General features: G+C 38.0%; 4 protein-coding genes across 12 annotated transcripts; 2 read left to right on the top strand and 2 right to left on the bottom strand.

The window, feature by feature from the left end:
- Nucleotides 1-1,160: 1,160 nt before the first annotated feature.
- LOC105274969 (centrosomal protein of 162 kDa) lies at nt 1,161-7,594 on the bottom strand. Of its 2 annotated transcripts, none has more exons than XM_011331489.2 (6): nt 7,273-7,594; nt 6,833-7,114; nt 6,617-6,713; nt 2,976-6,544; nt 2,657-2,818; nt 1,161-2,591 (listed from the first exon to the last, which is right to left on the bottom strand). In XM_011331489.2, exons 1-6 carry the CDS (start codon nt 7,309-7,311, stop codon nt 2,367-2,369), a joined length of 4,374 nt encoding a protein of 1,457 aa, XP_011329791.1. In that variant the 5' UTR covers nt 7,312-7,594; the 3' UTR covers nt 1,161-2,366. The 2 variants fall into 2 exon arrangements, with proteins under 2 accessions (XP_011329791.1, XP_011329792.1); XM_011331490.2 differs by having other exon boundaries at nt 2,991-6,544.
- Nucleotides 7,595-7,707: 113 nt separating this feature from the next.
- LOC105274970 (actin-like protein 6B) lies at nt 7,708-10,382 on the top strand. 3 transcript variants are annotated; one of them, XM_011331491.3, is made up of 6 exons: nt 7,708-7,851; nt 8,202-8,554; nt 8,669-8,998; nt 9,099-9,350; nt 9,425-9,622; nt 9,694-10,382. In XM_011331491.3, the coding sequence occupies exons 2-6, from the start codon at nt 8,228-8,230 to the stop codon at nt 9,907-9,909; spliced, it is 1,323 nt and encodes a 440-aa protein (XP_011329793.1). In that variant the 5' UTR covers nt 7,708-7,851; nt 8,202-8,227; the 3' UTR covers nt 9,910-10,382. The 3 variants fall into 3 exon arrangements, with proteins under 3 accessions (XP_011329793.1, XP_011329796.1, XP_011329795.1); XM_011331494.3 differs by having other exon boundaries at nt 7,719-7,742; XM_011331493.3 differs by having other exon boundaries at nt 7,742-7,874.
- Nucleotides 10,383-10,754: 372 nt separating this feature from the next.
- Nucleotides 10,755-13,040, top strand: LOC105274971 (odorant receptor 13a). 4 transcript variants are annotated; one of them, XM_011331496.3, is made up of 8 exons: nt 10,755-11,365; nt 11,486-11,638; nt 11,708-11,900; nt 11,995-12,147; nt 12,238-12,326; nt 12,413-12,626; nt 12,720-12,875; nt 12,973-13,040. In XM_011331496.3, exons 1-8 carry the CDS (start codon nt 11,130-11,132, stop codon nt 13,027-13,029), a joined length of 1,251 nt encoding a protein of 416 aa, XP_011329798.1. In that variant the 5' UTR covers nt 10,755-11,129; the 3' UTR covers nt 13,030-13,040. The 4 variants fall into 4 exon arrangements, with proteins under 4 accessions (XP_011329798.1, XP_019885814.1, XP_019885813.1 ...); XM_020030255.2 differs by having other exon boundaries at nt 11,708-11,820; nt 12,020-12,147; nt 12,413-12,875; XM_020030254.2 differs by having other exon boundaries at nt 12,443-12,875.
- On the bottom strand, nt 12,887-24,551 carry LOC105274972 (serine/threonine-protein kinase ATR). 3 transcript variants are annotated; one of them, XM_011331499.3, is made up of 40 exons: nt 24,198-24,550; nt 23,669-23,868; nt 23,363-23,533; nt 23,091-23,248; nt 22,845-22,994; nt 22,576-22,774; nt 22,372-22,511; nt 21,710-22,281; nt 21,461-21,622; nt 20,906-21,397; nt 20,598-20,775; nt 20,294-20,539; nt 20,092-20,208; nt 19,889-20,011; nt 19,565-19,812; nt 19,258-19,479; nt 18,998-19,169; nt 18,772-18,898; nt 18,551-18,675; nt 18,309-18,469; nt 18,058-18,218; nt 17,788-17,981; nt 17,622-17,706; nt 17,406-17,551; nt 17,216-17,332; nt 16,992-17,131; nt 16,681-16,905; nt 16,341-16,601; nt 16,034-16,259; nt 15,766-15,950; nt 15,456-15,649; nt 15,209-15,381; nt 14,993-15,136; nt 14,729-14,886; nt 14,416-14,647; nt 14,197-14,344; nt 14,000-14,117; nt 13,761-13,914; nt 13,379-13,615; nt 13,123-13,305 (listed from the first exon to the last, which is right to left on the bottom strand). In XM_011331499.3, exons 1-40 carry the CDS (start codon nt 24,239-24,241, stop codon nt 13,123-13,125), a joined length of 7,488 nt encoding a protein of 2,495 aa, XP_011329801.1. In that variant the 5' UTR covers nt 24,242-24,550. The 3 variants fall into 3 exon arrangements, with proteins under 3 accessions (XP_011329800.1, XP_011329799.1, XP_011329801.1); XM_011331498.3 differs by having other exon boundaries at nt 12,887-13,305; nt 14,209-14,344; nt 22,845-23,248; nt 24,198-24,551; XM_011331497.3 differs by having other exon boundaries at nt 12,887-13,305; nt 22,845-23,248.
- Nucleotides 24,552-24,651: the final 100 nt, after the last annotated feature.

Below are 24,651 nucleotides of genomic sequence, written 5' to 3'. Positions count from 1 at the left end.
ATAATTAATATTAATGGAAATATAAAGTTGTATGAATTCTTATTGCATTTTATGATTAGATAATAAATATACGTTGCTATAAGAAAATGTGTTAAATATTACAAATATATATTCTTATTGAATATTAATCTATTGCTAAAGAAATGTAATAATTACGTGTATTCTATATTTTGATTTAAAGAATAAAGATTTAAGTCTCAAAAACTATTAAATGCTATAAAAGTGCATAGAATATTTATAATTACGTTTATATTAACTGTTAATCTATTACAAGAAAGATGTGACGATTGCACTATGCGAATCGCTCATCTTCAAGAAGGAAAATATATATGTTTTACTGATAAAATTCATTACTTAAAAAGAAAGAATCAGGTTTTAAAAATCATAAAATGCAACAAAAGTGCACATAATATTCCTAATTATGTTCCTATTAATTATTAATGTAGCGTACATTTAAGTGGTAAAAGGTTACGTTTTGTACTATGCTGGTCATGCGGCTTGAGTCGTCGAGAATCTAGAAAATTGACGGATTTGGATTAGAGTAACATGTTGTGCAAGGAAGTGGCACTATGTCTTTAAGATTGTTGGTAATACCGATTGTATTAATTACCGACATCGACCAGTCGGTAATACACACTACCATTATCGACTTAATATAGGTAAGTCGATAATACTACAGTTACCGACAGTTTAACTTAACTGTCATCTCCTCGCTCATCATGCAACTTTGCTCCTGATCTGTCCATTTTCAAGATTTTCGAGCTCAGCTGTGCCAATTCACATAGAGTAAACGTAATCTTTTCACATTCCACTTAATTATGCGCGACATTAATAATTAATACGAACATAATTAGGAATATTGTGAGCACTTTTATTACGTTCTTTGATTTCTTATAACGGTTAGTATTTTATTTTTAAAAGCAAAAGTAATAGATTTGTTGTCATAACATGCATATATTTTCTTTGTCGAAAAGGAGCGTCTCATGTATTGCAATTATAATGTCTTTTTGTCGATATTTAATAATTTATGGAAATGTAATCAGTAATATTTTAGAAAGGAAAGAGAGACTGAAATGTGACGAGAAAACTATAAAAATAAAAGATATTAATCAGGAAAGGGAAAGATTTCATTACGGGAAAAAGTATTGAATTAAACGAAGTAGACGAAAAGATTAAAGATATAATTATAGATTTTGTACATGTGTCGAGCTTAAATCTATTTAGAAAAAGGATGTGATTGTTGATCCGACGTAACCGAGTTTGAAGAAGATTGCCTCGTGAGAATCGACAGACTTTGATGAAATTGAAATACGAAAGATAGGCATTTTGCGCTAATTGATTATCATCCTCAAGCCTTGGCCACATCAATTTGTGCTTGCGTTTATTATGAGCGCATACAGACATGGCTACATTTGACGAGATCATTAAATTACCAGCTAGGCTTGGCAACAGTAATAGAATTACTTATAATAATACGATACACATGATACAGTCGAGCGCTCGAAGTAGGCTCAACTTCGTTGATTGCGAATAAATCGACGGAATATCCCGAACTAAATACAGCGGTTTATCTTATAACATCTATATACAGCAAAGTTTCGAAAAATTTAGATATAAAAACTAGATATCGTTTAATTTCGGAAGAGAAATTCTTTACGAAAGTCCTATTCGCCTACTATACTTTCTCCCTCTGCTCCAATTGTCGTGCCAGATAATTCATTATAAAACAAATCGTAATAAGATTGATTAAAAAAAAGAGATCAACTTGTCAATAAAAATTACAATAAATAAATAAATAAGATTAACTATTCTAGGTACGCGATATTTTTAAAAATTAATTCTTGATTCACTTTAAAATAGACTGATCTAACAGCGCTGCAGAGTATCGTGAGTATGCGCGCGGCAAGAGAATTGGCAATGGAGAGAGATCGGGAAGAATCTGCAATTTAACTACACGTTCGTTCGCCGTTATGTGCGCTATCGCTAGTTTACGGTAGCGTTCCTTTCTTTGGCAGTGATTCGCATCTACCAAGTAATCTGTGAAAATTCGACGTTGATAGACACGAACTCGCGAAACGAACGGTGTCATGGACGCAAGAAAGAAGACTGCGCGTATAAGATTGCAATGATAATCCTCGCCGATCCTGGAAGAACCGATGAAGGTATCGACCAAACGTATTGACTAAGCATCGCAAACGAACGCGATATTATGCGCTACACGCGGTATCTAAAGTAATACCTCTCTCAAATTATCTAAGTTGTATCGCGAGTCTTACATACGCCTGCAAAAATTATCACAATGTTCGATGATGAATCGAGAATCGTCCAATTGTGCTCGAAGGACGGAAACTCCCGATTCAGCGATATCAATGGACATTAGCGATCTCCTGGAGCATCCCTAGAATGTGATCGAGCTCCTGCCGGAAGTAGCAAAGCTGCCGATTCTTGCCTTTTTCGTTCTTGCAGTCCTTGCACTGCGTACGATTCCTCAACAAGTCGCGGACCAACGTTTGCAGGGTCATCTCTCGACTTTCGTGCCGCTGCTGGAGGATCGTGATCTTGTCTTGCAGCAGCTGCAGCTGTTCCGTTCCCTAGAATAGAAATAAATACCGTGTCGAGTGCCATGCCTCAAAAGCCGTCACGACTTTTCACGTACCGGCGTTGTTAGGTACTTGACTTTCTCATTCAGCGTCTTTACTTTGTTTTCCAAGTGTTCCCTCTCGGCCTTCAGCATCACGACCTGCTCTTTGTAGTCCCGGAACTTCTCGACTTGCTCCTTCAAGTGCGATATGATTGCTCCCTGAGTATTAATCTGACCCTGTTGATGATAAAAACTTTAGTATTTCGATAATTCTCAGTCACGATAAATTAATTACAGTGAAGCGAAGCAAAGGTGCAGTTTATTCGAATGCCTTCGGATGATAAAAAGCAAACAAAATAATATACAAGCCAAACGCTCGCACAGCATCACAAACCTGTAATTTTACCACCTTAGAGTCTCCGAACTTGACGCTGTATTCCTTCACAAGGGTGGCCATCTCCCGTTCGTGTTCCTCCTGCAACAGGTTCAAGTCGTGCAACCTCTTGCTCTTCAGCGCCATAAAGTCCTTGTTCATTTTGCTCAGCTCCTCCTTCAAGATATCGTTCTCGTTAGCCAGTTTCTTGATGATACCGTTCTTGCCATTCTCCGTGTACTGCATCGGATCATACAGCTTCGTCGTCGATGACGACAGTTTCTGAGAATCGGCGACATGACCGTTCTGATACACATTCGAATTCTGATCGTTCCCCTCGCCGTTCTTCGTCCCCCGCAGCACTTTATCAAACTCCATACTCCTGAAGCTCTTCCTATCGTTCAGCAACTTCTCTCTCTCTTTTTGCAGCCTCCTGTTCGTCTTCTGAAGCTCCTGATATTCCTTGGTCATCTTCGAGACGACTTTATCCTTGTTCGCTATCTCCAATTTCAAACCTCTTATGGTAGCCATGAGATGCGCGTCTTCCTTCGGATTTTGGGACTTCAATCCGACTTTTAGCGTCTTCTGATCCTTCTTATCTTCCACTGATGAAGCTTTATCATCTTTCTTGTTAGTTTCCACGCTCTTGCTCTCGACGTATTTGACTGTCGTCTGTGTGAACATGTCATTGAACAGCTTGTGCTCCTTTATGGAGGTCTCCAATAGTTTCGCTTCTAATTCCGTCACCTGCATCGTGTACTTCTGTTTCATATCGGTAAACTTCTTCTGCAACTCAGCCAAATTTCGTTGCGCGATATCCTCTTTGGCCTTGATCTCATTCTCGAGACTTACTATTCTCTCCTCCAGAAGTTTCACCTTCTCGGAACCGATCTTGTTGTGCTCCGAATTGGCAGTGAGTATCAAAGCTGAAACCGAATCGGGATTTTTCCTCTTGAGTATACGCTCCAGTTCGCGCACCTGCCTGTTCAGATCCATCATCTTCTTGTTGTCCAGGATGACTTGATCTTTCAGCTTCTGCGTGAGCAGCTTCTCGCGCTCGACATGACTCTTGCTTACTCGCAATTTCTCCTGAAGGTTGCCATCCTTGACTCGTAACTCCAACAACTCCTTCTCTAAGGGTAGCACGCTTTGCTGAAGCTTTTCTAGCTCTTGTTTCGTCACTCGCAGCTGCTCTGACTTTGAGCTCAATTTGATATCCTGATCCTCCATTTGCTTCTTCAGTTCCAACTCTGCAGTGGTCATCACCTGCAGCCGATCCGTGATAAAGTTGTTCTTCGCTCTCAACTGCTCCTTAAACATATCCAGTTCGTCTGTGAGTAAGCTATTCTGTTGTGTCAAGTCATCGTTCTTCAGCAAGCAGTCGGCATTCTTCTCCTTCAATTCGGATACTTCGAGATTCAACTTTAACGTTTCCTCTTGAAGGTCTTTCATCCGATCGGCGAGCTGTTGAACGTCGTTCGTTTCCGAAATGGTGTTCTTCTGCTTGGACTGGAGATTCTTCAATTCCTCCTGCATGCGTTTCGTGTCTTGCATCAGTTTCTTGTTCTCGGTCTCGTAAGCGCGGATCAAATTTTCTTGCTTCTCCAATTCCTGTTCAAGAAGAGCGACTTTCGTGTCATTTTTCGTATTAGCTTCCGCGTGCCTCTCGTTCAGAGAGAGCTCGTCGACTCTCGCTTTCAAAATTATATTCTGTTTCTTCAAGGCAAACAATTCTCCCTCGAAGGACGCACGCATGTCCGCGATCTGGCTTTTGTACAATTTCGCCTCAGCTTCTAGCTGTTGCTTTAAGAGTGCATTTTTATGTCTCTCTTCTCGACATAACATTTCCCAGTCGCGTTTCACTAGATTCTGCTTCGTATCTCCGCCAGCCATTAAGTTTTTCCTATAACTGTCGGGCGATTGTACTTGATATCCTTTGCACGTAGCCGGCAGACTGGATGTCGATCCAGTTTTAGCGGGATCCATTTTTGGTTTTAACGGCGCGTTAGGCTTCGATATAGCTTTGGATATCACGTGGGATTGCACTTTTGGTTTTACCATTAGCGATTTTTTATTTGCAAGCTTTTTGGAAATGTCCGGTGCTTTGTTAGTTCTGATATGTTCGAGGGAAGTTTTCAGAGGAGGCTGGCATATCTGATCGTAACTCTTGGACTTACAAAATCTGATTTCTTTCTTCAATTGCCTATTGCCTGGTGCGCTAACAATGCGATCGGCTTTAGGTACATCTATTGCTTTTCTCGAGGTGCTGTGACCATCAGTCTCCTGGTGACTCGTCTTAGAAGTTTTCAATGCTTTAGTACCGTGTAAATTGTCTGTCTGCACGTCAGCCTGCGCTTCTGGACATGTAGGTTCTTTTCGCATCACATCTTCCTTCTCCACGTTCTCTTTCCCACCGTGTTCGCTCAATAATCTCTCAGCTATAAGTTTAGGTATTGCATCCGCGAACAACTCTAATCTTGGTGTCAGTCCTACCGTATACAATTCACCCTCAGAATTAACTATCTTCTTATTGCTTTCTGCTACGTTTTTATTGCTCTCTGTATTTTTTGATGCAGATTTTTTAGATTCGTTGCTAGAATTTTTCAAGAATGTCACTCCGGTTGATGGAGAATTCGGTGCTCGTTTAGATTGTTCCTCACTCATGCTAGAATCACTCTCATTGATTTCATGTTCCACGTGTGCGTTGCAACTCGGTAGTTCCTTTCCTAGAATTTCAGAAAATTCTTTCTCAGGGAACTCCGGAGTTTTCCCGCTAATTAACAGCTGACCTGCAGCAGTCGACATCATTTCACCGTTAGTGGACTTGAGAAAAAGATCGTACATCGTATTGGGTTCTTTTGATTCTGGCTCCTTTCTGTCCGTGTTCTGTCCCTGAAGCAGCTTCAGGAAATGCGAAAAGTCTTCCTGTCCGAAACTGGAACTCTGGGACATCCCGCCTTCCATCTTCTCCTTGGATCTTCTCAACAAATCCTCAAAGAAGTCCTTGTCCACGTCCGTGATTTCTTTCTGCAGATTCTCTTTCTCCATTTCGATCTTTTTTGTGCTTTTTAATTCCTCGGACTTGGAATGTCTCTCAATCGGATCGTCCAAGTCGGAACTGCTCGATATTTCAACTTTCTGTTCTTCAAACTTTCTCCTTTGGAGTTCCAGTGACCTTGGCGGTCTTAAACTACTCAGACTCTCGTAAACGATTTCAAACCCAGGACTATTTTCCCGTTTCTTCTCATTTTTCGGACTTCTCTTTATTTTTTCGGTTTCTTTATGCACTTCTTCTTCTATCAACTGGAAAATGTCGGCTTCCAGCTGCCTAACTCTACTCATACTCTCATCCAGATTATTTTCTGGTATTAGGGTATTGGATTTTGACGTGCTCTTTGACAGAGTACTGCTATTTTTTCTCACTAGTTTCTCAGCCTCTTCCAATAATTCTTCCACAGACTTTTCCTCTTCAGTGGGATTCTTACTGGAACCACTGGACTTGGTATGTTCGGGACCTGGATTAGGACTCAACGCACCAGCAATTTTGCTCATTTCCTCCAGTATACTGCCGATATCTTCATCAGTTGCATCTGTACAAATCATAAGCATGTTAGCAAATACTGTTAGCGAATACTGTCTTGTAAAATTCTAGAAAAACTTACTTTCAAAGTCTGATGGATATTTATCAAAAGCTGCAGATGCAAGTATATCGCACAAAGTGTCATCTTTGTCTTTCACTTCTCCTTCACTTTTCGTTGCCTAAAAATCATGCAGAGTGACACATTAGAAACAATACTGAATTAAAGAAAGACTGCTACGTCTCAAGTTATTCCATGAAGAAAATGTTTTATCACATCGACATTAAATGATTCAATTACTTTGCACATTTTCTCCTTCTCGAGAAACTCTTTCATAGAAGAGCTCACGTCCGATGTAGGTGTAGGGGAATGTTTCATCTTTGCTTCCGTATTCTTGGCACTTAACACCTCCAGTTGTGTCTCAGGTCTCTTCAACCACCATTTATGTTGCACGTCCTTCTTATCAACTGATAATTCTTCTTTTTCTTTGATAGGTTTCGGTTTTGCTTTGATACGTATTGAGTTCTCCCCAACACTTAGGCTTATGGAGGATCCCAAAGTGTCATCTTCTATAGAAATTAACTGAAAGAAACATAATGCAAGAAAGTTATTATTTAATTTCTCTTGTGAGCAAGATTTACAAACAATTGAGCAAATTGTACAGAATCAGCAGAATATATAAGAAGGGATTTAGGTTAAGCGTACAGCCTTGCAAATGAATATCAGCGTGAGCAACTTACGTCTTCCACTCGCGGCGATTTGCCGGCATTCAAAGACATTTTATTTCCTGGCTAAAACGAAATTATTTCAAAACGCTCTACGTTTTCAGTCATTCTCTCCGAATCTTCTGACACCTGCCATACTTTTGTTTGTTTGTATATACCTGTATAGTTGTTATATGCACTGTTATATATACATATATATAACAGAGAGTAATGCAGGATCCTGTTAGCTTACTATCGTGCTACACTTCTTCCGATCAACCGTGAAATTATATCATCTAAGAATAAAACCTTGTCTATTGAACAATATTATTAACAAATAAAAAGGTTCTTCAATTCGCCGTTGAAATTAGAAATTGAAAACTGGCTGCAATATCGTTGAGTTGTACTACTACCTCAATTTTGGAGCGAAGACAGTGGAGCTCGTAGCGGAATTTTTTGGAACTAATTTTCTTCGATGGGAAATAGGAAGCGTTCTGCCAGACAAGGTTATGGTCGCACATATACCGTAAAGAATTACAAAAATAAATTTTCATGTAGTCATCAATAGACGGAAATTTTACCGTCTCATTCAATTATTTCTTCAATAAAAATAAGGTGAACGAGTGAATTTTTTGGATGTGAGAATACTGAGATACTTAATCCCTTTGCAGTTTTAAGTCAAATTTGACATAGGATACCGCGTTTCGTGTTCTTGTGCCGCTTCAGAAAATATATTTGTCTTGATATAAATATAGCGATATCTGTAGATTGTGTTGTGCGTTATATTAGTTACTGAAATATTAAAGTGAGCGCAAAGTACAACTTGGATCGCGGAAGTTTAGAGACCGCATTAGCAATGACGTGCAATGGCATACCATCAGTGCCGCTAATCAGAAATTGTCAAGATAATATCGCGAATATTGTAATACGTAAACTTGCAATATTTATAAGAGCTGTTTATGCAGATATCCCATATTGACAATTTGCCAAGATGTCTGGAGGTATGCTATACGGTGGGGACGAGATAGGAGCACTGGTGTTTGACTTGGGTCATCATTCCCTAAGAGTGGGCTACGCCCAGGAGGACACGCCAAAGGCAGAGATCCCAGCCGTCGTTGGTATAGGGGAAGATGCCAATGGCACAGCTGCCAAAGTTGACCACATGGATATTGACGACAAAAAGCCTGATAACAATATCACACAAAGTGGGTCCAAATACTACATTGATACTACAATTCTTCATGTTCCACGTAAAAATATGGAGATTGCGAGTTACATGAAGGATGGCATGATCGAAGACTGGGATCATTTCGAAAAGGTAATGTACGAGTTGAATAACATTATCAACAAATTGTACAATGTGAATTTTAGATGTGATGAATATATTATCAAGGTTTTTATGTTAATAATTGTCTATATGTGTGTCCGTTAGGTTCTAGATTACACTTACTCAAAGATAATTCAATCCGATGCCGAATACCATCCTGTGTTATTCTCCGAATCACCATGGAACATACGCAGTAAGAGAGAAAAGTTGACCGAGCTGATGTTCGAGAAGTACAACGTGCCAGCTTACTTCCTCGTGAAAAATGCAGTCTTGGCTGCATTTGCGAATGGCAGAGCGACTGGCATTGTAGTGGACAGTGGAGCGACGCATACATCCGCGGTGCCAGTGCAGGATGGATTCGTATTAACACAGGCCATTGTCAAATCTCCTCTTGGCGGAGATTACATAAGCATGCAATGTAGACAGTTCTTACAGGTACGCAGAGAATGTGTAGAGCCATCAAATTGTCCAAATCTGTAGCTTGTCTATATATAATTCCTATATGTTCTCTCGTTATCTACTTGAATAATTGCAGGATAATGATATCGATTTATCGCCTCCTTACATGGTGGGCAGCAAAGAGGTAGTCAAAGATCACGACAAACCACGATGGATCAAGAAGAAAGGGCTACCAGAAGTCACCAAATCTTGGCACAATTACATGGTAAAGAAGATAATTCAAGATTTCCAAGCCACGATTCTTCAGGTGTCCGAAACGCCATATGACGAGAAGATTGTTTCGACGATACCTGCGGTTCAGTATGAATTTCCCACTGGATATCATCAGGTATGTACAGATTTCAAGCAACGTTACGTAATCCTCAAACTTGAATCTAGCATAATCGAGGAACACGTTTTAAGGAGTTTGGAAGCGAGAGATTTCGAATGCCGGAAGCGTTGTTCGATCCTAGTATGGTGCAAATGCGGGGAGGAATGGTCGGAAATACTATGTTGGGCGTGGGCCACATTGTCACAACTAGTGTTGGCATGTGCGACGTGGATGTGCGACCGGCGCTTTATGGCAGCGTCGTTGTAACTGGCGGCAACTCATTCATCCAAGTACGATGGCTCCCATCATCGCGTTTAATCGAGCAATCGTTTTCGTATGTACTAACGAATCATGCTTGCAGGGATTCCCGGAACGTTTGAATAGAGATTTATCCATGAGAATACCATCCAGTATGCGTCTCAAATTGATCAGCGCGAACGGTTGTGCGGAGAGGAGATTTGGCGCTTGGATAGGCGGCTCGATATTGGCATCGATCGGCACTTTCCAACAGATGTGGATCTCCAGCCAGGAATACGAAGAAAGCGGGAAAAGTCAAGTAGAAAGGAAATGTCCTTAAATCGTTAATAGTTCGTTGTGTGTCCCTTTCCTCCATTTTTCCGTCGAGTCACGTTGGTGTCAGTGTCTGTACAAACGTCTGTACAAACGCAAGGAACGAGTACAATTTTGCGAATAAAAGAATCGATGACGTCGTGCACTGCTTGATACTATAAGAATATAGAACCAGACTTCTTTTTAATAAAACGATTTTGATAATATTATGCCATGATGATGATGAACACTTGTAATGGTAATGGGGAATCACAGCTGCTCACATTCGATATATACATATATATTTGAATAAATATATTTTATCCAAACAAATATGACATATTACGTATTGTTCAAAATATTATAAATAGTGCAACTACTAAACGAAAGAATTTCATCTTTACTATCAATGTTCTCCGTGCATGACGAAATTTTTGTAAATTGTAATAAGATTTTTTATAAAGATATAAAAACTTACCGTGACAGGCTGTATCTTTGAAACTCTGTCTTTGAAATTCCTTTAATTCTTTCTCTTGTCTGTTCCTTTGATCTCGTTCATTTCTCTGCACTGTGTGCTTTTAGTTTCACTGTCAATACATTTATCGCATTCATCGCACTCATGAACATTACTGTCCAATAACACTATGGCAAGTGTCGCACAGTAGCGAGATAAAGTATACATTCAGCTAGGAAATGCAATTTTTCTTCTATGACACGTACATGCATTTTGCATTGAAATAATAAAAAGGTATAAGAAAAATACAAAGGAAACCATTTGTCCCCTAAAATATCTTAATTAGTAGTTGACTTCAAGAAGCAGGTGATGTCGAACTGCATAAATAAAAAGGTATGCTAAGGGGAAGATCATAAAACGCAGTTTGTCTTTGTGCCTTCATAATGAAAGACATTGATCTAGGAAATTGACTGTCATTACAGTCTTAAATATTAATTAACAGAGGCAAAGTATTTATAACATCTATCTTTCGTGTTTTGCGCCTCTGGAAGGCTCTTTAATACAAATACTTTAAGTCTGTAAGTCTATTAACCGACTCGATGCTAATCAGTAAATGTCTGCTAATTACCGTAGGATAAATCAATTAAGAGAACTGGGTTGAAAAAATAGCAAACTGCTGAAAACCGATAATGCGTTTTCAAATAACGAAATATTTATAATATTTGTTTGTCGAACCCTCTAGTTAGTGTTCCTGTCAATATTAATTAACGTAGATAGATATAAAGAGCTCGCAAATGCTTCCTTCCTTCAAAGCTTCAAAATTTCGAATTGCATATTCTTCTAACGAAAATAAAATGAATATTGATGATTATGTATTTATCAATAAAAGAGTTTTAAAGTTCGTCGGTTTGTATCCGACGAATATTGCGAGATACATCGTGTGTTGCGTGTGTATGTTCACGATCGTTATACCACAGGCAGTGCAAATTTATCAGAATTGGCGAGATTTGGCTGTTGTGCTGGAGACAAGGTATGTACCACGAATTTTCGTCATTGACGTGCAAAACTGAATCTTAAACGTTACATTTTTGCGATCTGATTCCGAGGAAGAAATTTTTCGCAAAATTTTATTCGATTCGTTTTCTTTCAGTTCAGTACTGCTCACTATCTTGCTTGCCATTTTAAAATCGCTAGTTTGGATAAGCAATAGAAGGAAGATGGATTCTTTTATAGATTACATGTTTACAGATTATTGGGACGTTATGACGGCACACATCTCAAAACATGAGAATGTATATGCTATGTAAAGTAACTCTTTGCTAAATTGAGAATATCTGACAATTACGTTACATCATTTGATGCTCATTTGCAGATACGTGAGAAAAGGACACTTATTTACTAAAGGATATTTATTTTTAATATGCAACTCTTTACTGTTTTTCTTTAGTCTACCCATTTTTGAAAGCGTTGTCACTACAATCAAAGGTACTAGCGATAATAGTACAAACAATTTTCCATTTGTAGCCTTGTATCCTGAATCCTATTACAATTTTCCAATGTATGAGGTAAAAATCTTCTTTCTGACTTATCGAAACTATTGAAAATATTATTTCTATGTATTTGTATATATTTGTGTATGTTCTGTTTAATTGAGTTTAGATTGTCTATTTCTCGCAAATGCTAGCAACGAGCTTGTGTGGCCTTATTATATTGGGGACTGATACTTTAATAGCAACAGCACTGTTTCACACATGTGGTCATTTTAGAGTTCTTCAAGGAAAAATAGAGCATATTAACGGTGAAATTGGCCACGTTAGTATTCACTTTACGAGTTTCTCGGATTATTTCGTATCGTCCTATTACAATTATCACGTCAAGTAACAGATTTCCTTTTTTATTTAGATGCTACAAGCACACAACGAATTAAACATTGTGCGGAAAATTAAATTGCAAATAATAAGTACCATTAAACATCATTATACAATTCTTTGGTAATAATCTTTTTACACAGTTCGACATTTACGTTATTCTGGCACGTACAACCGTGGGATAAAAATATCGCATTTATCATATTTAGGTTTTGCGATTACATGGAGACTATTTTCAGTCCAATGCTGTTTCTGCAAACACTAGCTAGCAGTCTTATAATCTGCTTAGTAGGCTTTCAAATTACAGATGCACATATAACTGCAAATGCAATCTCCAAATTGATTAAATACTTTTCATATTTATTAATGGCACTTTTTCAATTGCTGCTCTTTTGTATTCCTGGTGATGCCCTAATAGACGAGGTATGTGACAGTAGTAAAGCCAAAAAATTAATGAATAAGAGAGGAAAAGTATATAAAAATCGATATATTATGTATCGACTTTTCACATCGCAGAGTTCCACAATCAGTCGAACTTTATATACAATTGATTGGTACGAGCTACCGGTTTTATTTAAAATCGAAGTATGTTTGCTCATGTTACGCAGTCAGAAGTCCAGTAAAATCACCGCAGGAAAGTTTTACGTGATGCATTTGGAAAATTTCAACGCAGTAAGAAAATATCGATTCACTGTGTTGTAAATTTATTAAAAACACAGAATTCCTACAAACTAAAAAGAGATATCTGATTGTTTTTTTTTATTTACAGGTATTGAGTACCGCGGTCTCTTACTTCATGTTACTACGAAGTTTCAATTCAGATTAAAAAAAAAAAAAGACTGATTTAGTCACGGTCGAATAAAATCGTATGTGTGACTGAGAAAGGAATCCTCCGATCTCTTTACCTGATAAAACATCGTTACAAAAATGCGCCCCAGCCGCAATACATCTGGCACAGATTATCCACGCTTGTCGCCTCCAAAATCAAATGATTAGTCTGTCCCTCGACGCTAAGATGCAACGCGATATTTTCAGCTTTCCTTCCGGGATATCGAATCAAACCTTTCAACCGTTGCTCGATGTTCTTTATGTGTTCCACAGCCTAAGACAAAATTAAATTGATAACGGTTACGTTTTTATTTTTCTTTGCAGTATTCTGTACGTATTAGTTGTACTTTTTCGTTCGTTTTTTCAGCCGCTTCACCGAGTTGATTCTTATTCCAACTGACGAGTGGATCGTAGACGAAGGGCGTCAGGACGCTCAATAGTGTGCTCGATTCCTGCCGAAGTACTCGCATAGTAATTTGGCAGGCGCGTCTGAATGGTCCCTCAATTTTTAGCGGACCCATGGCATCCACCATGTTGTGCGTCAAACGGAACGGTACACGTTCGGGCCAATCGAAAAGTTCACCCTAAAAATTACAGCGCACAATACTTGATCAGAATCGTCACAATTTTTTAACACATGTGTGCCAATAAAAAAAATATGGAAAATTTATGATTTTAAAACAAATATATTAACTTTTCGAATTTCTAATATATGTGGGATCTACTTACTCTGTTGAACAAGCAGTTAAAATCAACGTGTACGCAATCTCCGCACTTGGAATCGAACAGTATGTTCTCCCCGTGACGATCTCCAAGCCCAAGTATGTATCCCACCATGGACATGACGGCAGTGGTTCTAATGTATGCCGTACGAGCTTCGTACCTTGTTAAATAATTGGTAAATCACAGAAAATTACAAAGGAAATATAAATATAAATGCATATAATATATTTCATTGGCATATTTACCATCCGTATGGATCAGGGAACATAATGCGAAACCAGTCTCCAAATATGGGCGGATGCCGCGGTAATAGTTTCTCCAGATACATTTGCCTCTTCTTTTCTAACGGATGTTCTTTTAACGCTAAAACCGAAACGAAATTTTCAAGATAATCGTATTATAATCACATGTGATCACATATAAAATGTATAGCCATATGTACAGTCCATCTCACATAGCATCGTTTTAAATTCCTTGTGCGGAACTGCAATGCCTTTTTCCCTGTATAGATTATTAAGAGTAGGTCGAAGACCCACGAGATTTGGTACCCACTCTATTAAACCACATTCTTCATTTAATGGCACAACGCTCTGCAAATTAAGGACAATTGATACTCCATCAAGAGATCTCTAACTCGAATAATATCACTGACGAGTCTTACGTATGTTCGTATATAGAGTCTCCTTTGTCGCGATTCTGGATCATTTTGAAGATACTTGTTCACAATGTCGTTGAATTCCATCAATCTGAAATCTTTACGCAAGTCGTCTTTCGGCTTGCACATAAAGAGATATCGTTTCCCGTCCGATCCTCTCAACGTGATCCGTCGCGGTCGTTGAAGCGACGGCATTATTACCACGTTTTCTTCTATCTTTGCTATGTGCACCCATCTCCTGCACGTTAAAATGTGACAGAAAATATATTGCTTGCTACTACGAAAAAGGAATTATGAACGAAATAATTACGATACGCACAATAAGAAAGGATTGTGATCTTCGATTGAACCATTCTTCGAGGGAAGGTGTAGCTGTCTGAATTTTGTCGTTGGTATCATGATCGGACTGAAATCTTTACTCACGAGTAATCTGGGCAAATTTCTTGACAGATGATTCATCGTGGTGTTCAACATGCCCTGTTAGTACAGCATATCATTATTCTTCAATCTTTGGCATTTTTTATCTTTATGTGCACATTAAAGATACAAAATGATGATGATGATTGAGTAACGTGCGACTTACATCTGGTATCGTTTTGTTGGATAATTCAATTAGTCTTTCCCAAAGTCTGTGGAAATCTCTAATAAGCTTGGACATCTCCGGTGTTTTCAGTTGCGCATTATTTAGGATCTCCTGGCATCGTTTCTGTCGCGTGGGGTACGAGGACTGCAAAATAGATGGGAACGTCATGTCTTGATCAATCAAATAAAATATAAACAAAAATGTATTAATAAATACGTTAAACACTGATGCCATCATCCACAAGCAATGCTGAGGATACGCCGAGATCAATTTCACCAGGATCGTGCAAAGTGTGTTCTGTACTTGCGGAGACGGATGACAGATCCTGGATACAAGCTGGCTGAACGCAGTCAGCCACATAAATGTCGGTAATCTGTGATGATAGACCTCTGCAAGAACATGAAACTTGATTAGTCGCTCGAATTAATCTCTTCTATTTTATTCAGGCAACACATACACGTACCCATGATCTGAGTCATCTTCGATACGCGATCCTGACGGAGTCTACTGATTTCCGGATCTAGATCGGAGGTACCCATAGCGCGGGAGGCCAAGTCCAGCCAAGTAGTCAACATCTTGGGCATCGAGTGGTGGATGTACTTACAACCGTACTGAAGCGACTTGCCGTAAAAGTTCATCATGTGCACTTGTAGATCTCTTTAATGAAGATTATTATTATTAACTTTTTTGTTAGAAATGATACATATATATATGATTTCTAGCGATTAGTATCAATCGCAAACAGATTGATTCCTTCGTCGGAGCAAACGTACCGTCTGTTTCTATCCTTGTCATCCTCGGTCATTCTCTCGATGATGTTCTCGTAATATTGAGCGCACGACAGCCAACTCTTTTCCCATCCTCTCCAAACTTCTATCGCTTCTTTGTAATTGAGAATACAACCATCTGTATCGATGTTGAGAGTCTCGTCGTTATATTTTGCAAAAAGAAGTTTTGCCTGAAAGAATCAAATATAAAGTAATTGTAAAAGTTTAAATGAAAATTTGCAGTCAATAGTTTGATTCTCTTAGCATTACCGACCTTTGCGCACTGCTTCCTTTCTTCGTTGCATTGTTCGGAGGGTAATTGCTTGTAATACTGGACTGGTTGGAAACAATTCGAAAAGGAACGCTTTAAAGTGGTGAAAGCGTCTTCCTGGCAACCTTTCTGCCAGTATAACTGGGCTTGTTCTATGTACAATGGTTGCGGCGGACATGAATCGCTAGCCGACAGGATGTGCATATACGCCCGTTGATACAAGCCGGCTCTAATAAAACGATTTAAAATCCAATTTAAATTGCAGCACGTCAAGAAAGAAAGATATTAAAAGATATCAAATCACACATACTTTCGAGCAATTTTGGCACTTTTCAACCATATTTTACCAATTTCTTGTTTCAGCATGGAGTTTTCCGTATTGCGAGTCTTTCCTTGTAACTGTACAGCTAAATCCAAGATCGCCCTACGCATACTCAGGACAAACTCTACGCCACGAGACGCCCTCAACAGCTGACCACGGTTCTCCCATTCTTCCAGCATCGCTGGAAGGTCCTCCGCGTTATTCAGCATCATCGACGTTGCCTTGTCAAATTCGTTCAATATATGTAGCCTAAAAATTACATGTTTACAACGAATACAGTTTGAAAGCTTATAATTCTGGGAGCGCAATAAATCATCAAAACTCTCACTTCATGATATACGAGTAACTCTGTTGATAAGCTCCTGGTCGAGAGGTATCTTCTAATAGTGATACCAGATTCTTCTTTAGCGACAGCAAGTCTGGCTTGATTCCTTTCACGAGATCATCTAGTAATACATGTTTTATGTTCTTTTGCGAAGATTCTTCGAATCGGGAGAAATGAGCGAGTCTCCAGAAGAGCTCGTGTTCGGTGATGAGAGGCTCCAGTTCTGGTCTATCAAAAAGAAGTTCAGATTCATAAATAACTGTGCAGATATATTTTTAATCAATATAATAAATATTCTTAGTACATATGATTACCTATTGCTTAACAAGCCCTCGGTGATGTGCTTGGCAGTGAACGGTTGATCCAGATCGACGTAACACTGGATCATACCTTGCAGATACGTATGTTTCAAGTCCTTCTTCTGTGCCAATCTTTCGTAACATGTAGCTGCATCCTGTAAATTAATATTCAGGATTGTTTCAATCGAACAAAAGTAGCTTCATAGTACAATTACATAAAACTTTTTTGTAGAACATACTTGTAGCTGTCCATTAACTTCGTGGGCTAGAACTAGCTGCTGCAAGGTAGGCGACTGATCTTGGGTCACCAGGATACCAGAGACTCCATCGGGTTCATCGAGTTGCGCATAAATTTTCTATAATAAAATACGTCTTACTAAAATACGTCGCATACGTTACTGCATAGGAAAAATATGAAATATTACGTACAGCGAGTAAACCGCCTTCTATCGATTCTGATAAACCTTTGTTACTGAACGCCATATGTTGTTCCAGGTACATCAATGCCCGATGATACTCCCGCGACTGGTAGCAACCTTCCGCCACTACCAGGCTGTCTAAACTGCTACAAAATTCTAAAAAATATCAAATTAATTAGATTACGATATTACTACGTTGAAAGAATATTCATTTCCTGATACACACTTTTTATTGCTTCATATCTGCTATCCTGAATTAATCTTTGTTCCCTGAGCCACCTTTGCAAATGATCCAATATGCAAAAGACCACCTGTTTCGATCGCCGAAAAGAAGAACGTTTAAAAGTAATGTAAAATCGGCACATAAAAATTGTTGACAATCTTATACTCACTCGCGAGCAGCGTGTGCGCTTGGTTTCCTCGGAGATTCTATTGTTATCGGCCTTTACGCTCTGTCCATACCGAAGTGGTTGATGACGCAAAAGTACAGGATCCAACACGGGCTTGTCTCGAACGTTAATCACAGCCAGCATTTCTTCTCTGAGTTTAACGTAATCCTCTTCTTGGTCGTTCGCAATTATGTACGCTAAGATAAATGACATATAAACGCGTACAAAATAGATTCTTTACATGTATCATTGAAATACAGAACTCGAACTTACACACGATATACGGCAGACAAAAGATCAACGTTTTTATATCTCGCTTGAATGCCAATTTGCACGCCTGTAATACATTATTGAGCGTTGTATCTCGCACAGCGCTGGACATACTGCAAAGCCAGTTGTAAGCCCAGTTTTCGACTGAAGAACCCGCTTCAGAGCTGTAAAGGCATAAGATGAACGGCGATACTAGCATGAAAAATTCGGAACAATTAAATTTGTGCTCATCTCTTCGTTCAAAACAGACGTACCCATAAATAGGATGTGGAAATTCATTGTCGTCACTAACAGTCACTATTTTATAGTGGGACGTTAAAAAGGGAATAATAATCTGTTGCATTGTAGATGGCAAATTATTCCACAATTCACTGTTTCGACCTTGCGGAGAAATGTCGTAGGCTCTCAATATCTCCTAGTGTTACAAAAAGTCAATTATTGAATACAAATGACAATTTTTCGCATATTCATCAAGTGTGTAAATAAAGTTATATACCTGTATTGCGAGAGAAAAACAATCCATACTTTGGCTGTTCTTTTGCATTTGGAAAGCCCGTACATGTTCGACAAGTAGTGCACACGCGAATTCCTCATTCATGTCTGATATAAAGTTGCTATCCTCTGTAACACATAAAGATATTTTTTTTAAATCTGGAAAATTTATAAAATTGACAAAATTGATATCTCTTATTCATTTATAAAAATATATAATTAAACCTCTAGAAATGATTCTTCGTGGAAGAAGACTCGGCTCGATCGCTCCCAATTCTCCCAGACATTCCCCATAACGTAAACGGATAGATTCATCTTTATCTTGACATCCAATCAACAAAATATCTAGCAACTTTAAAACATTTTTATTAAATTAATTAAATTAATATCCATATAAATGTAGTACACACTACACACACATGAGGTTGGTGTAATAATACTATATACATACTTCAACAATTAGTGGATGGACGTCGGTTTCGCTTAATATCATACTGTTAAGCTCACTACGATGCTCCTCCAAAAATGTCTGCAGATATTTCAAAGCTCTCACTCGCACTTCGTCAGTTTCATGAGTGATCCGTCTCAACCATAACTTTAAATTGACGTTAAATCCTTCAGGCCTTTAGAAATTAAAGAAATTATTATGCAATTGTACATTATTGTTACTATTACTGCAATAGGAAATGCATAAGTTAGAAATGTAATTACTTCGCCTGCAAAATATGTGCCTTAACTATATCAGATATGTGAGTAGGAACTTCGATGTCATCTATGAAAAATAATTCGGAGATGTGACTGTTGTCTCCTTCGTTACTTCGAACGATCAAAAATTCTAACATTTTGTTAACTCTTTCAGGGAATGTTTTCTGTAACTGCATCAGTGATACACATATCGTTGGAAACAATGGTCCTAGATCCTCAAAAGTTATACTGCAAAATTTTGAGAATTGATATTTCTCGAACATGATGACTCTTTTTCTAAATATTGTATTAGCTTGATATTTCTCTGACATACTTGTGAATAAAAGCGTCCCACGCGTCACAGACCAGGCGCGGAAAACCGGGTCTGTTAAATCCAAGCGAAGTCCGTAACGTAGCTAAAATTTTGTATCGAAGTGGAGTTAGATAAGCAGCACCCATGTAACGGATCAAAACTGCCAACGAGGCAAGTGCAGATTGCTGTGTGTGTTCGTCCGACTTCGGGCCAAGTTTTATGTCAAAATTCACCAGTATGCCGTGTAATCGTAGATTTAAGTAAGACGCCTGCGTATCACAATACAATTGTATTATATTATAATATAATCATAATATAAGTTATTGCATATTCTAAAATACTCACAACTTGTTCTTGTGTGCGAAAGTTCCCTTTTTGATTATTATCATATTCCGAAATAATTTCTAAAAACCCTACTATTTTCTCAGGGGACTCGTAAAAGTGTAACATAAGTTCTTCAAAGATACCCTGTAAAATTATAAAAAACATATATGCATATCATGTAACAAAACTTACAATTTACTAAAAAGAATTCAATATCCCTTTACCATGAATGACTGCTTCGTAAGTTGTGCGAGGCTGAATCCTGTTAACTTCATCACGAGCTTCAGAGTCTCAGTAGTTACGCGTACAGACGTCCCTAAAAATGCATGGCTGCAAATATACTGAAAAGAAAAACAATATTTCGAATCACATGACAAGTCGAATTACGTTACATTAAATTATGTTGGACAAATTTTGCGCACATACCGGAAAGTATTCTTCGAGCATCTGCTTTACATCCATACTTATGAGTTCGGCTATGTCGTAGAAAAGTTCGTGTGCTTTCGGTTCGTCGACGATGCAGGCAATCAGGAAGCAAATCGCGTAATGGCCATCCTTGCGCAGTAATTGACGCGATCCTTCGTAGCCAATGCACTTGGCGACGCGATGTACAGTGGTTGCTATATTATACGAGAAGCTTATGTAATTGCTCACCGCGCGTTCCATTATAATCTGCAATAAGTTATATTAATAATGCGCTTATATAATTTACAATATAAAATATAGTTACCTGTAGAAAATTCTTTCGATATCGAACGTATAAAACTTTTGGCGAGATGTCCAGGAAGTCAGCAACATCCTGAAACGCTACGGTAGCGGATGCTACAGCGACAGGTGATGAATTCGGATGTAATATTGTGATTAAGAATGCATTCAAGATTCTTCTCTCTGTCAAATGTAATGGCACACTGTATGTGCAAAATTCTCATTATAGTAATAATAAAAAACAACTGTTACATTAATAACAAATTGATACAATGAAAGCTTAATATCTATTCCAACGTTGATATTAAAAAAGGAATAATTATTATATCTTACCATACAAAATTCTTGGCAGTGACGAGTAACGTGTCGTGCAAGGAATAATTGGAGGTGCCCAACGCAGTCGCAAGCGTATTGGCTATCTCGTCAATTACCAGATCGACGAATTCGTCTAGATCGTCTGGTACAGTGTCTGGCAAATGTGCGTTGGCGCTCTCCGATATCGAAATCCTATTACTCAACAATCGCCCGATCACCGACGCAATGTTCGACCGGATCTCGACGTCGTTGTCGTGTATATAAGGGAGCCATTTCTTCGCCACTTCGTTCGTATTAAACGATTTTACATGATTCGAGAGAGAGAGAATGCTTTTGGAGATGTTCAAGCGTACGGGATCATTCGTCGATGTAAGCAGCTTAAGGTACGTGTTAAAAACGTGATCGTAAACAGTTGGAGGATAACGACGTACGTCGAGTTCAACGTTGCGTTTGATATTCTCTGTGCAGTGTTCGCAATGTATCGTCCATTCTCTGCTATTCGGCGACTTACTGAAAATTGATATCGTTAATTCATGTGTTTTAGATTATTTTACAGAGATATTAAAAGAATACCTGATTTTCGCCTTCCCTGACGAGACGCAGGCAATCTGGCCCAATACCCTGGCAAGAGCCTCGTGTATTTCCACTTTCGTCGAAGATAAGCCAACGTTTAGAATGTACTGATTAATATCCTTCAACTTTATATGCGCGTCGTTCAGTAATAACATACTGTTCCTGATTTCGGTAAAATTAATTAAGAATCAATCGGTAATTTCAAATAATAAGTAGCAAATAAGACGTATAAGTTATTGTGTAACTTACAACACTGCCGTAACGGCTATTTGTGACTCGCCGTTCAATACACACATCCGTAATAATTTTAATCTCTCCTTTCCGCTGCCGTGTGCGCACAACGTTTCGAGGCACCGTATCATCGTTGCAACATCCAGAGACTTTGCTCTCTGCACCATTCTCTGACTGATTTCCATGGATCCTTTGAAATCTTGCGTGAACGGCAGCGCTAGTATTGTTTGCAACAAAACTTTATTCGATTCATTATGAGCCATGAAATTCATCAAGATTTGGAAAATGATCTGCTCGTCCTGGCATCCCTCCGAGTTCAAATTTTGTATGAGAATCTTTAACATAACGTTCAAGTCGTTTTCGTACAGTCTCACTTCGATACTCTCTTTCTCCAGGTAGCATTGCAACGAGGACGAGGCTTGAGCAATGTGCAGAACTTCCGTAAACTTTTCAGCCTGCACAAGGCTCATTAACTTCTTTCTCAATAATTTCCACGATTCGCTGATTTCTGTAGCAAGAATAACTTTGTTCTGCGCAACAGCCCGTCTAATATCAAAAAGAACATATTGCATGAAAATGTCGATGACAGCCTAAAATAAATATACCCATATAAATACGAGCTACTTAAACTGTGGAAGGTAAAGTAATACGACACGTGAATGCTTTTAATGATTACAGACCGGACACCATACGGAGCAAGCTAACAATCGTTGGGCGTCCGAAATGGTACAGGACTTTGGCTCGACAATCAAATACTGCTTAATCTTACAACATGTTGTCTCCATTAATTTCTTTGTTGCCTCAGCTTTTACATCGTGTACTGAAGAGCATACAGAATTAAAGAGATTAAGAAAAAATAATGAATCAAGAAAATAAATACTAACCGGAACATTCGGAAGCGATGAAGTTGATGACTTCAAAACACAGTTCGACAACCTTGAACGAAACAGGTAACAACTGTATCAAGCGCGTTAATGTTTCCGCAAACTGAGATAACAAATGCGCAGGCAAGTGGAATGAATTAATCCAGGCTGGGAGACTCTTCACTATTTCCAGACTATATGTAGTTATAATCATCAAGTCCTGAAAAAATGAAGAATGATTTTAATATGTAACCACAATGCAAATTAATTTCCACGTTTCAATTACTCACTCGATCTTCAATGAGACAATATTGCATTATTTCTGTACAGAGACGCAACGCTTCAATCTTAAAATCTGGAGAAGATTTAACAAGTATCATGACAGTTTTGTCCCACAATACTCTTTGATTCCAAGCTGAGACACCAGTCTTCATAATTACCTGTGAAACCATAAAAATATCGTTATTATCAAAACAATACCAAAATTTTGGTGGAAATATTCTTATTAGAAGGTTGAATAACTTGACAAACGATACTTTAAATAGAGATGTTAGCACTGCTGGCACACTTGACGATTTAATTGTTGCAGGAAATGGCGTTAGATCCAAATTTTGTATAATATTCTTTTCCGTGTGAAATTTTGAGAGAGTTATTTCCTCCGTTTCTTCACTATTTAAATAAAACTCTGAAATTTCTGTGAAAAATACAACATTTCAATTCCATTAACAAAACATACTGTATTCATAACTAAAATTTCTATTTTCACTCTTAATTCTATCATTTAATTCTTAAGTCCATTATTACATACCATCAAGTATATTTAAATACTCCAAACTAATGGTCTCAAACATCATCATGTGATGCCTTGACAAGATTCTGAGCATACAAGCTTGTACTTCAATACTGTTGGAAAGTATCACATCACTAGACGGTACACATAGCAAGTGAAACATTGTGCCGAATAACCAGGTCGTAAATGCTGAAAATACATGAACAAATCTGAATATTGCTATGCCATAAAATGCAAATTTTTTATAATATGACAAATTTATAACATAGATTTATGTATATGACAATATTATTCCGATATAAAAGAAAAAGAAAATAGATGTACCTGCATATTGTTGTTGCAGTGTTTCATCCACTGTACCAACAAATGGTGGAACCAACACAGTAGTTAAGGTGGACGATCTTTTCAACAAGGACTCTAAAAGAGAACAAAGCATCTGCTCTGTTGCAGGATTTTCCAGATCAGAAAAAATCGCAATTATCGGACTGTTAATAAATCTCCATACTGAATCAGCGACAGTTATCCTACACAAGAACAAGAAATATTTCTCGTTGAATTAGATTCACAATTTTTCAACATTTTCTACAACGCGACGTGTATAATTATCCGCGATATGTTAACATTCGGAATTAATAAAATTTTAGACATAAATTTGGCATTGCAACGATGTCAGTGTCAATTTTGGTAAATAGAGCAAATATTCCCATCACATGCGATATTTTCTTTATTTTATTACTTGTACAATTCCTTGATGTTTCAACTGTGCATCATGTGCATTTGTACACGGCCCAACTATTCGTAATTGGATATATTCATATGACAATGAATATTTTTGATACAAAGGCATTCTTACGTGCTGTTATCTTGAGGAGTTGCCGAGTCATTATTTACTTCCATAATTGTATATAAATCAGTGAATAGCTGTAAACCGCTTAATTAGGCGCGCAGCTAAATTGTTGAACCTTCTGCGAAGGCGCGAAATCTGACGTTCGAAATGTTAAAACTGGGTTTATATAATCTATAGCTTCCTCAATGAAGAATTCTTACTGAAGTACTTCTAGTAAAAACACAGTACCGCCATCTAAACTTTTCTCTCATTCACTCTTTCTATTTCTCATTCTTTGGCTCTCTTTTTAGCATATTATTGTATCTAAAATTGTAACAAAAATTGCGTAAAAACAAGATATTATTATTATTATTTATGTATATATAATCTTTAGCATTTTTCGACTAGCATTAAGTCTTATATACAATAAGCAGTTTTTGTAAAAAGTAAAATACATATATTTAAAGTTTTCTTTAGCTGC

This window comes from Ooceraea biroi, chromosome 1, assembly GCF_003672135.1.
Source record: "Ooceraea biroi isolate clonal line C1 chromosome 1, Obir_v5.4, whole genome shotgun sequence".
NCBI classification, from domain to species: Eukaryota; Metazoa; Arthropoda; class Insecta; order Hymenoptera; family Formicidae; genus Ooceraea; species Ooceraea biroi.
Note: the sequence above shows the minus strand (reverse complement) of the source record. Positions and strands in the feature narration are given on the sequence as shown.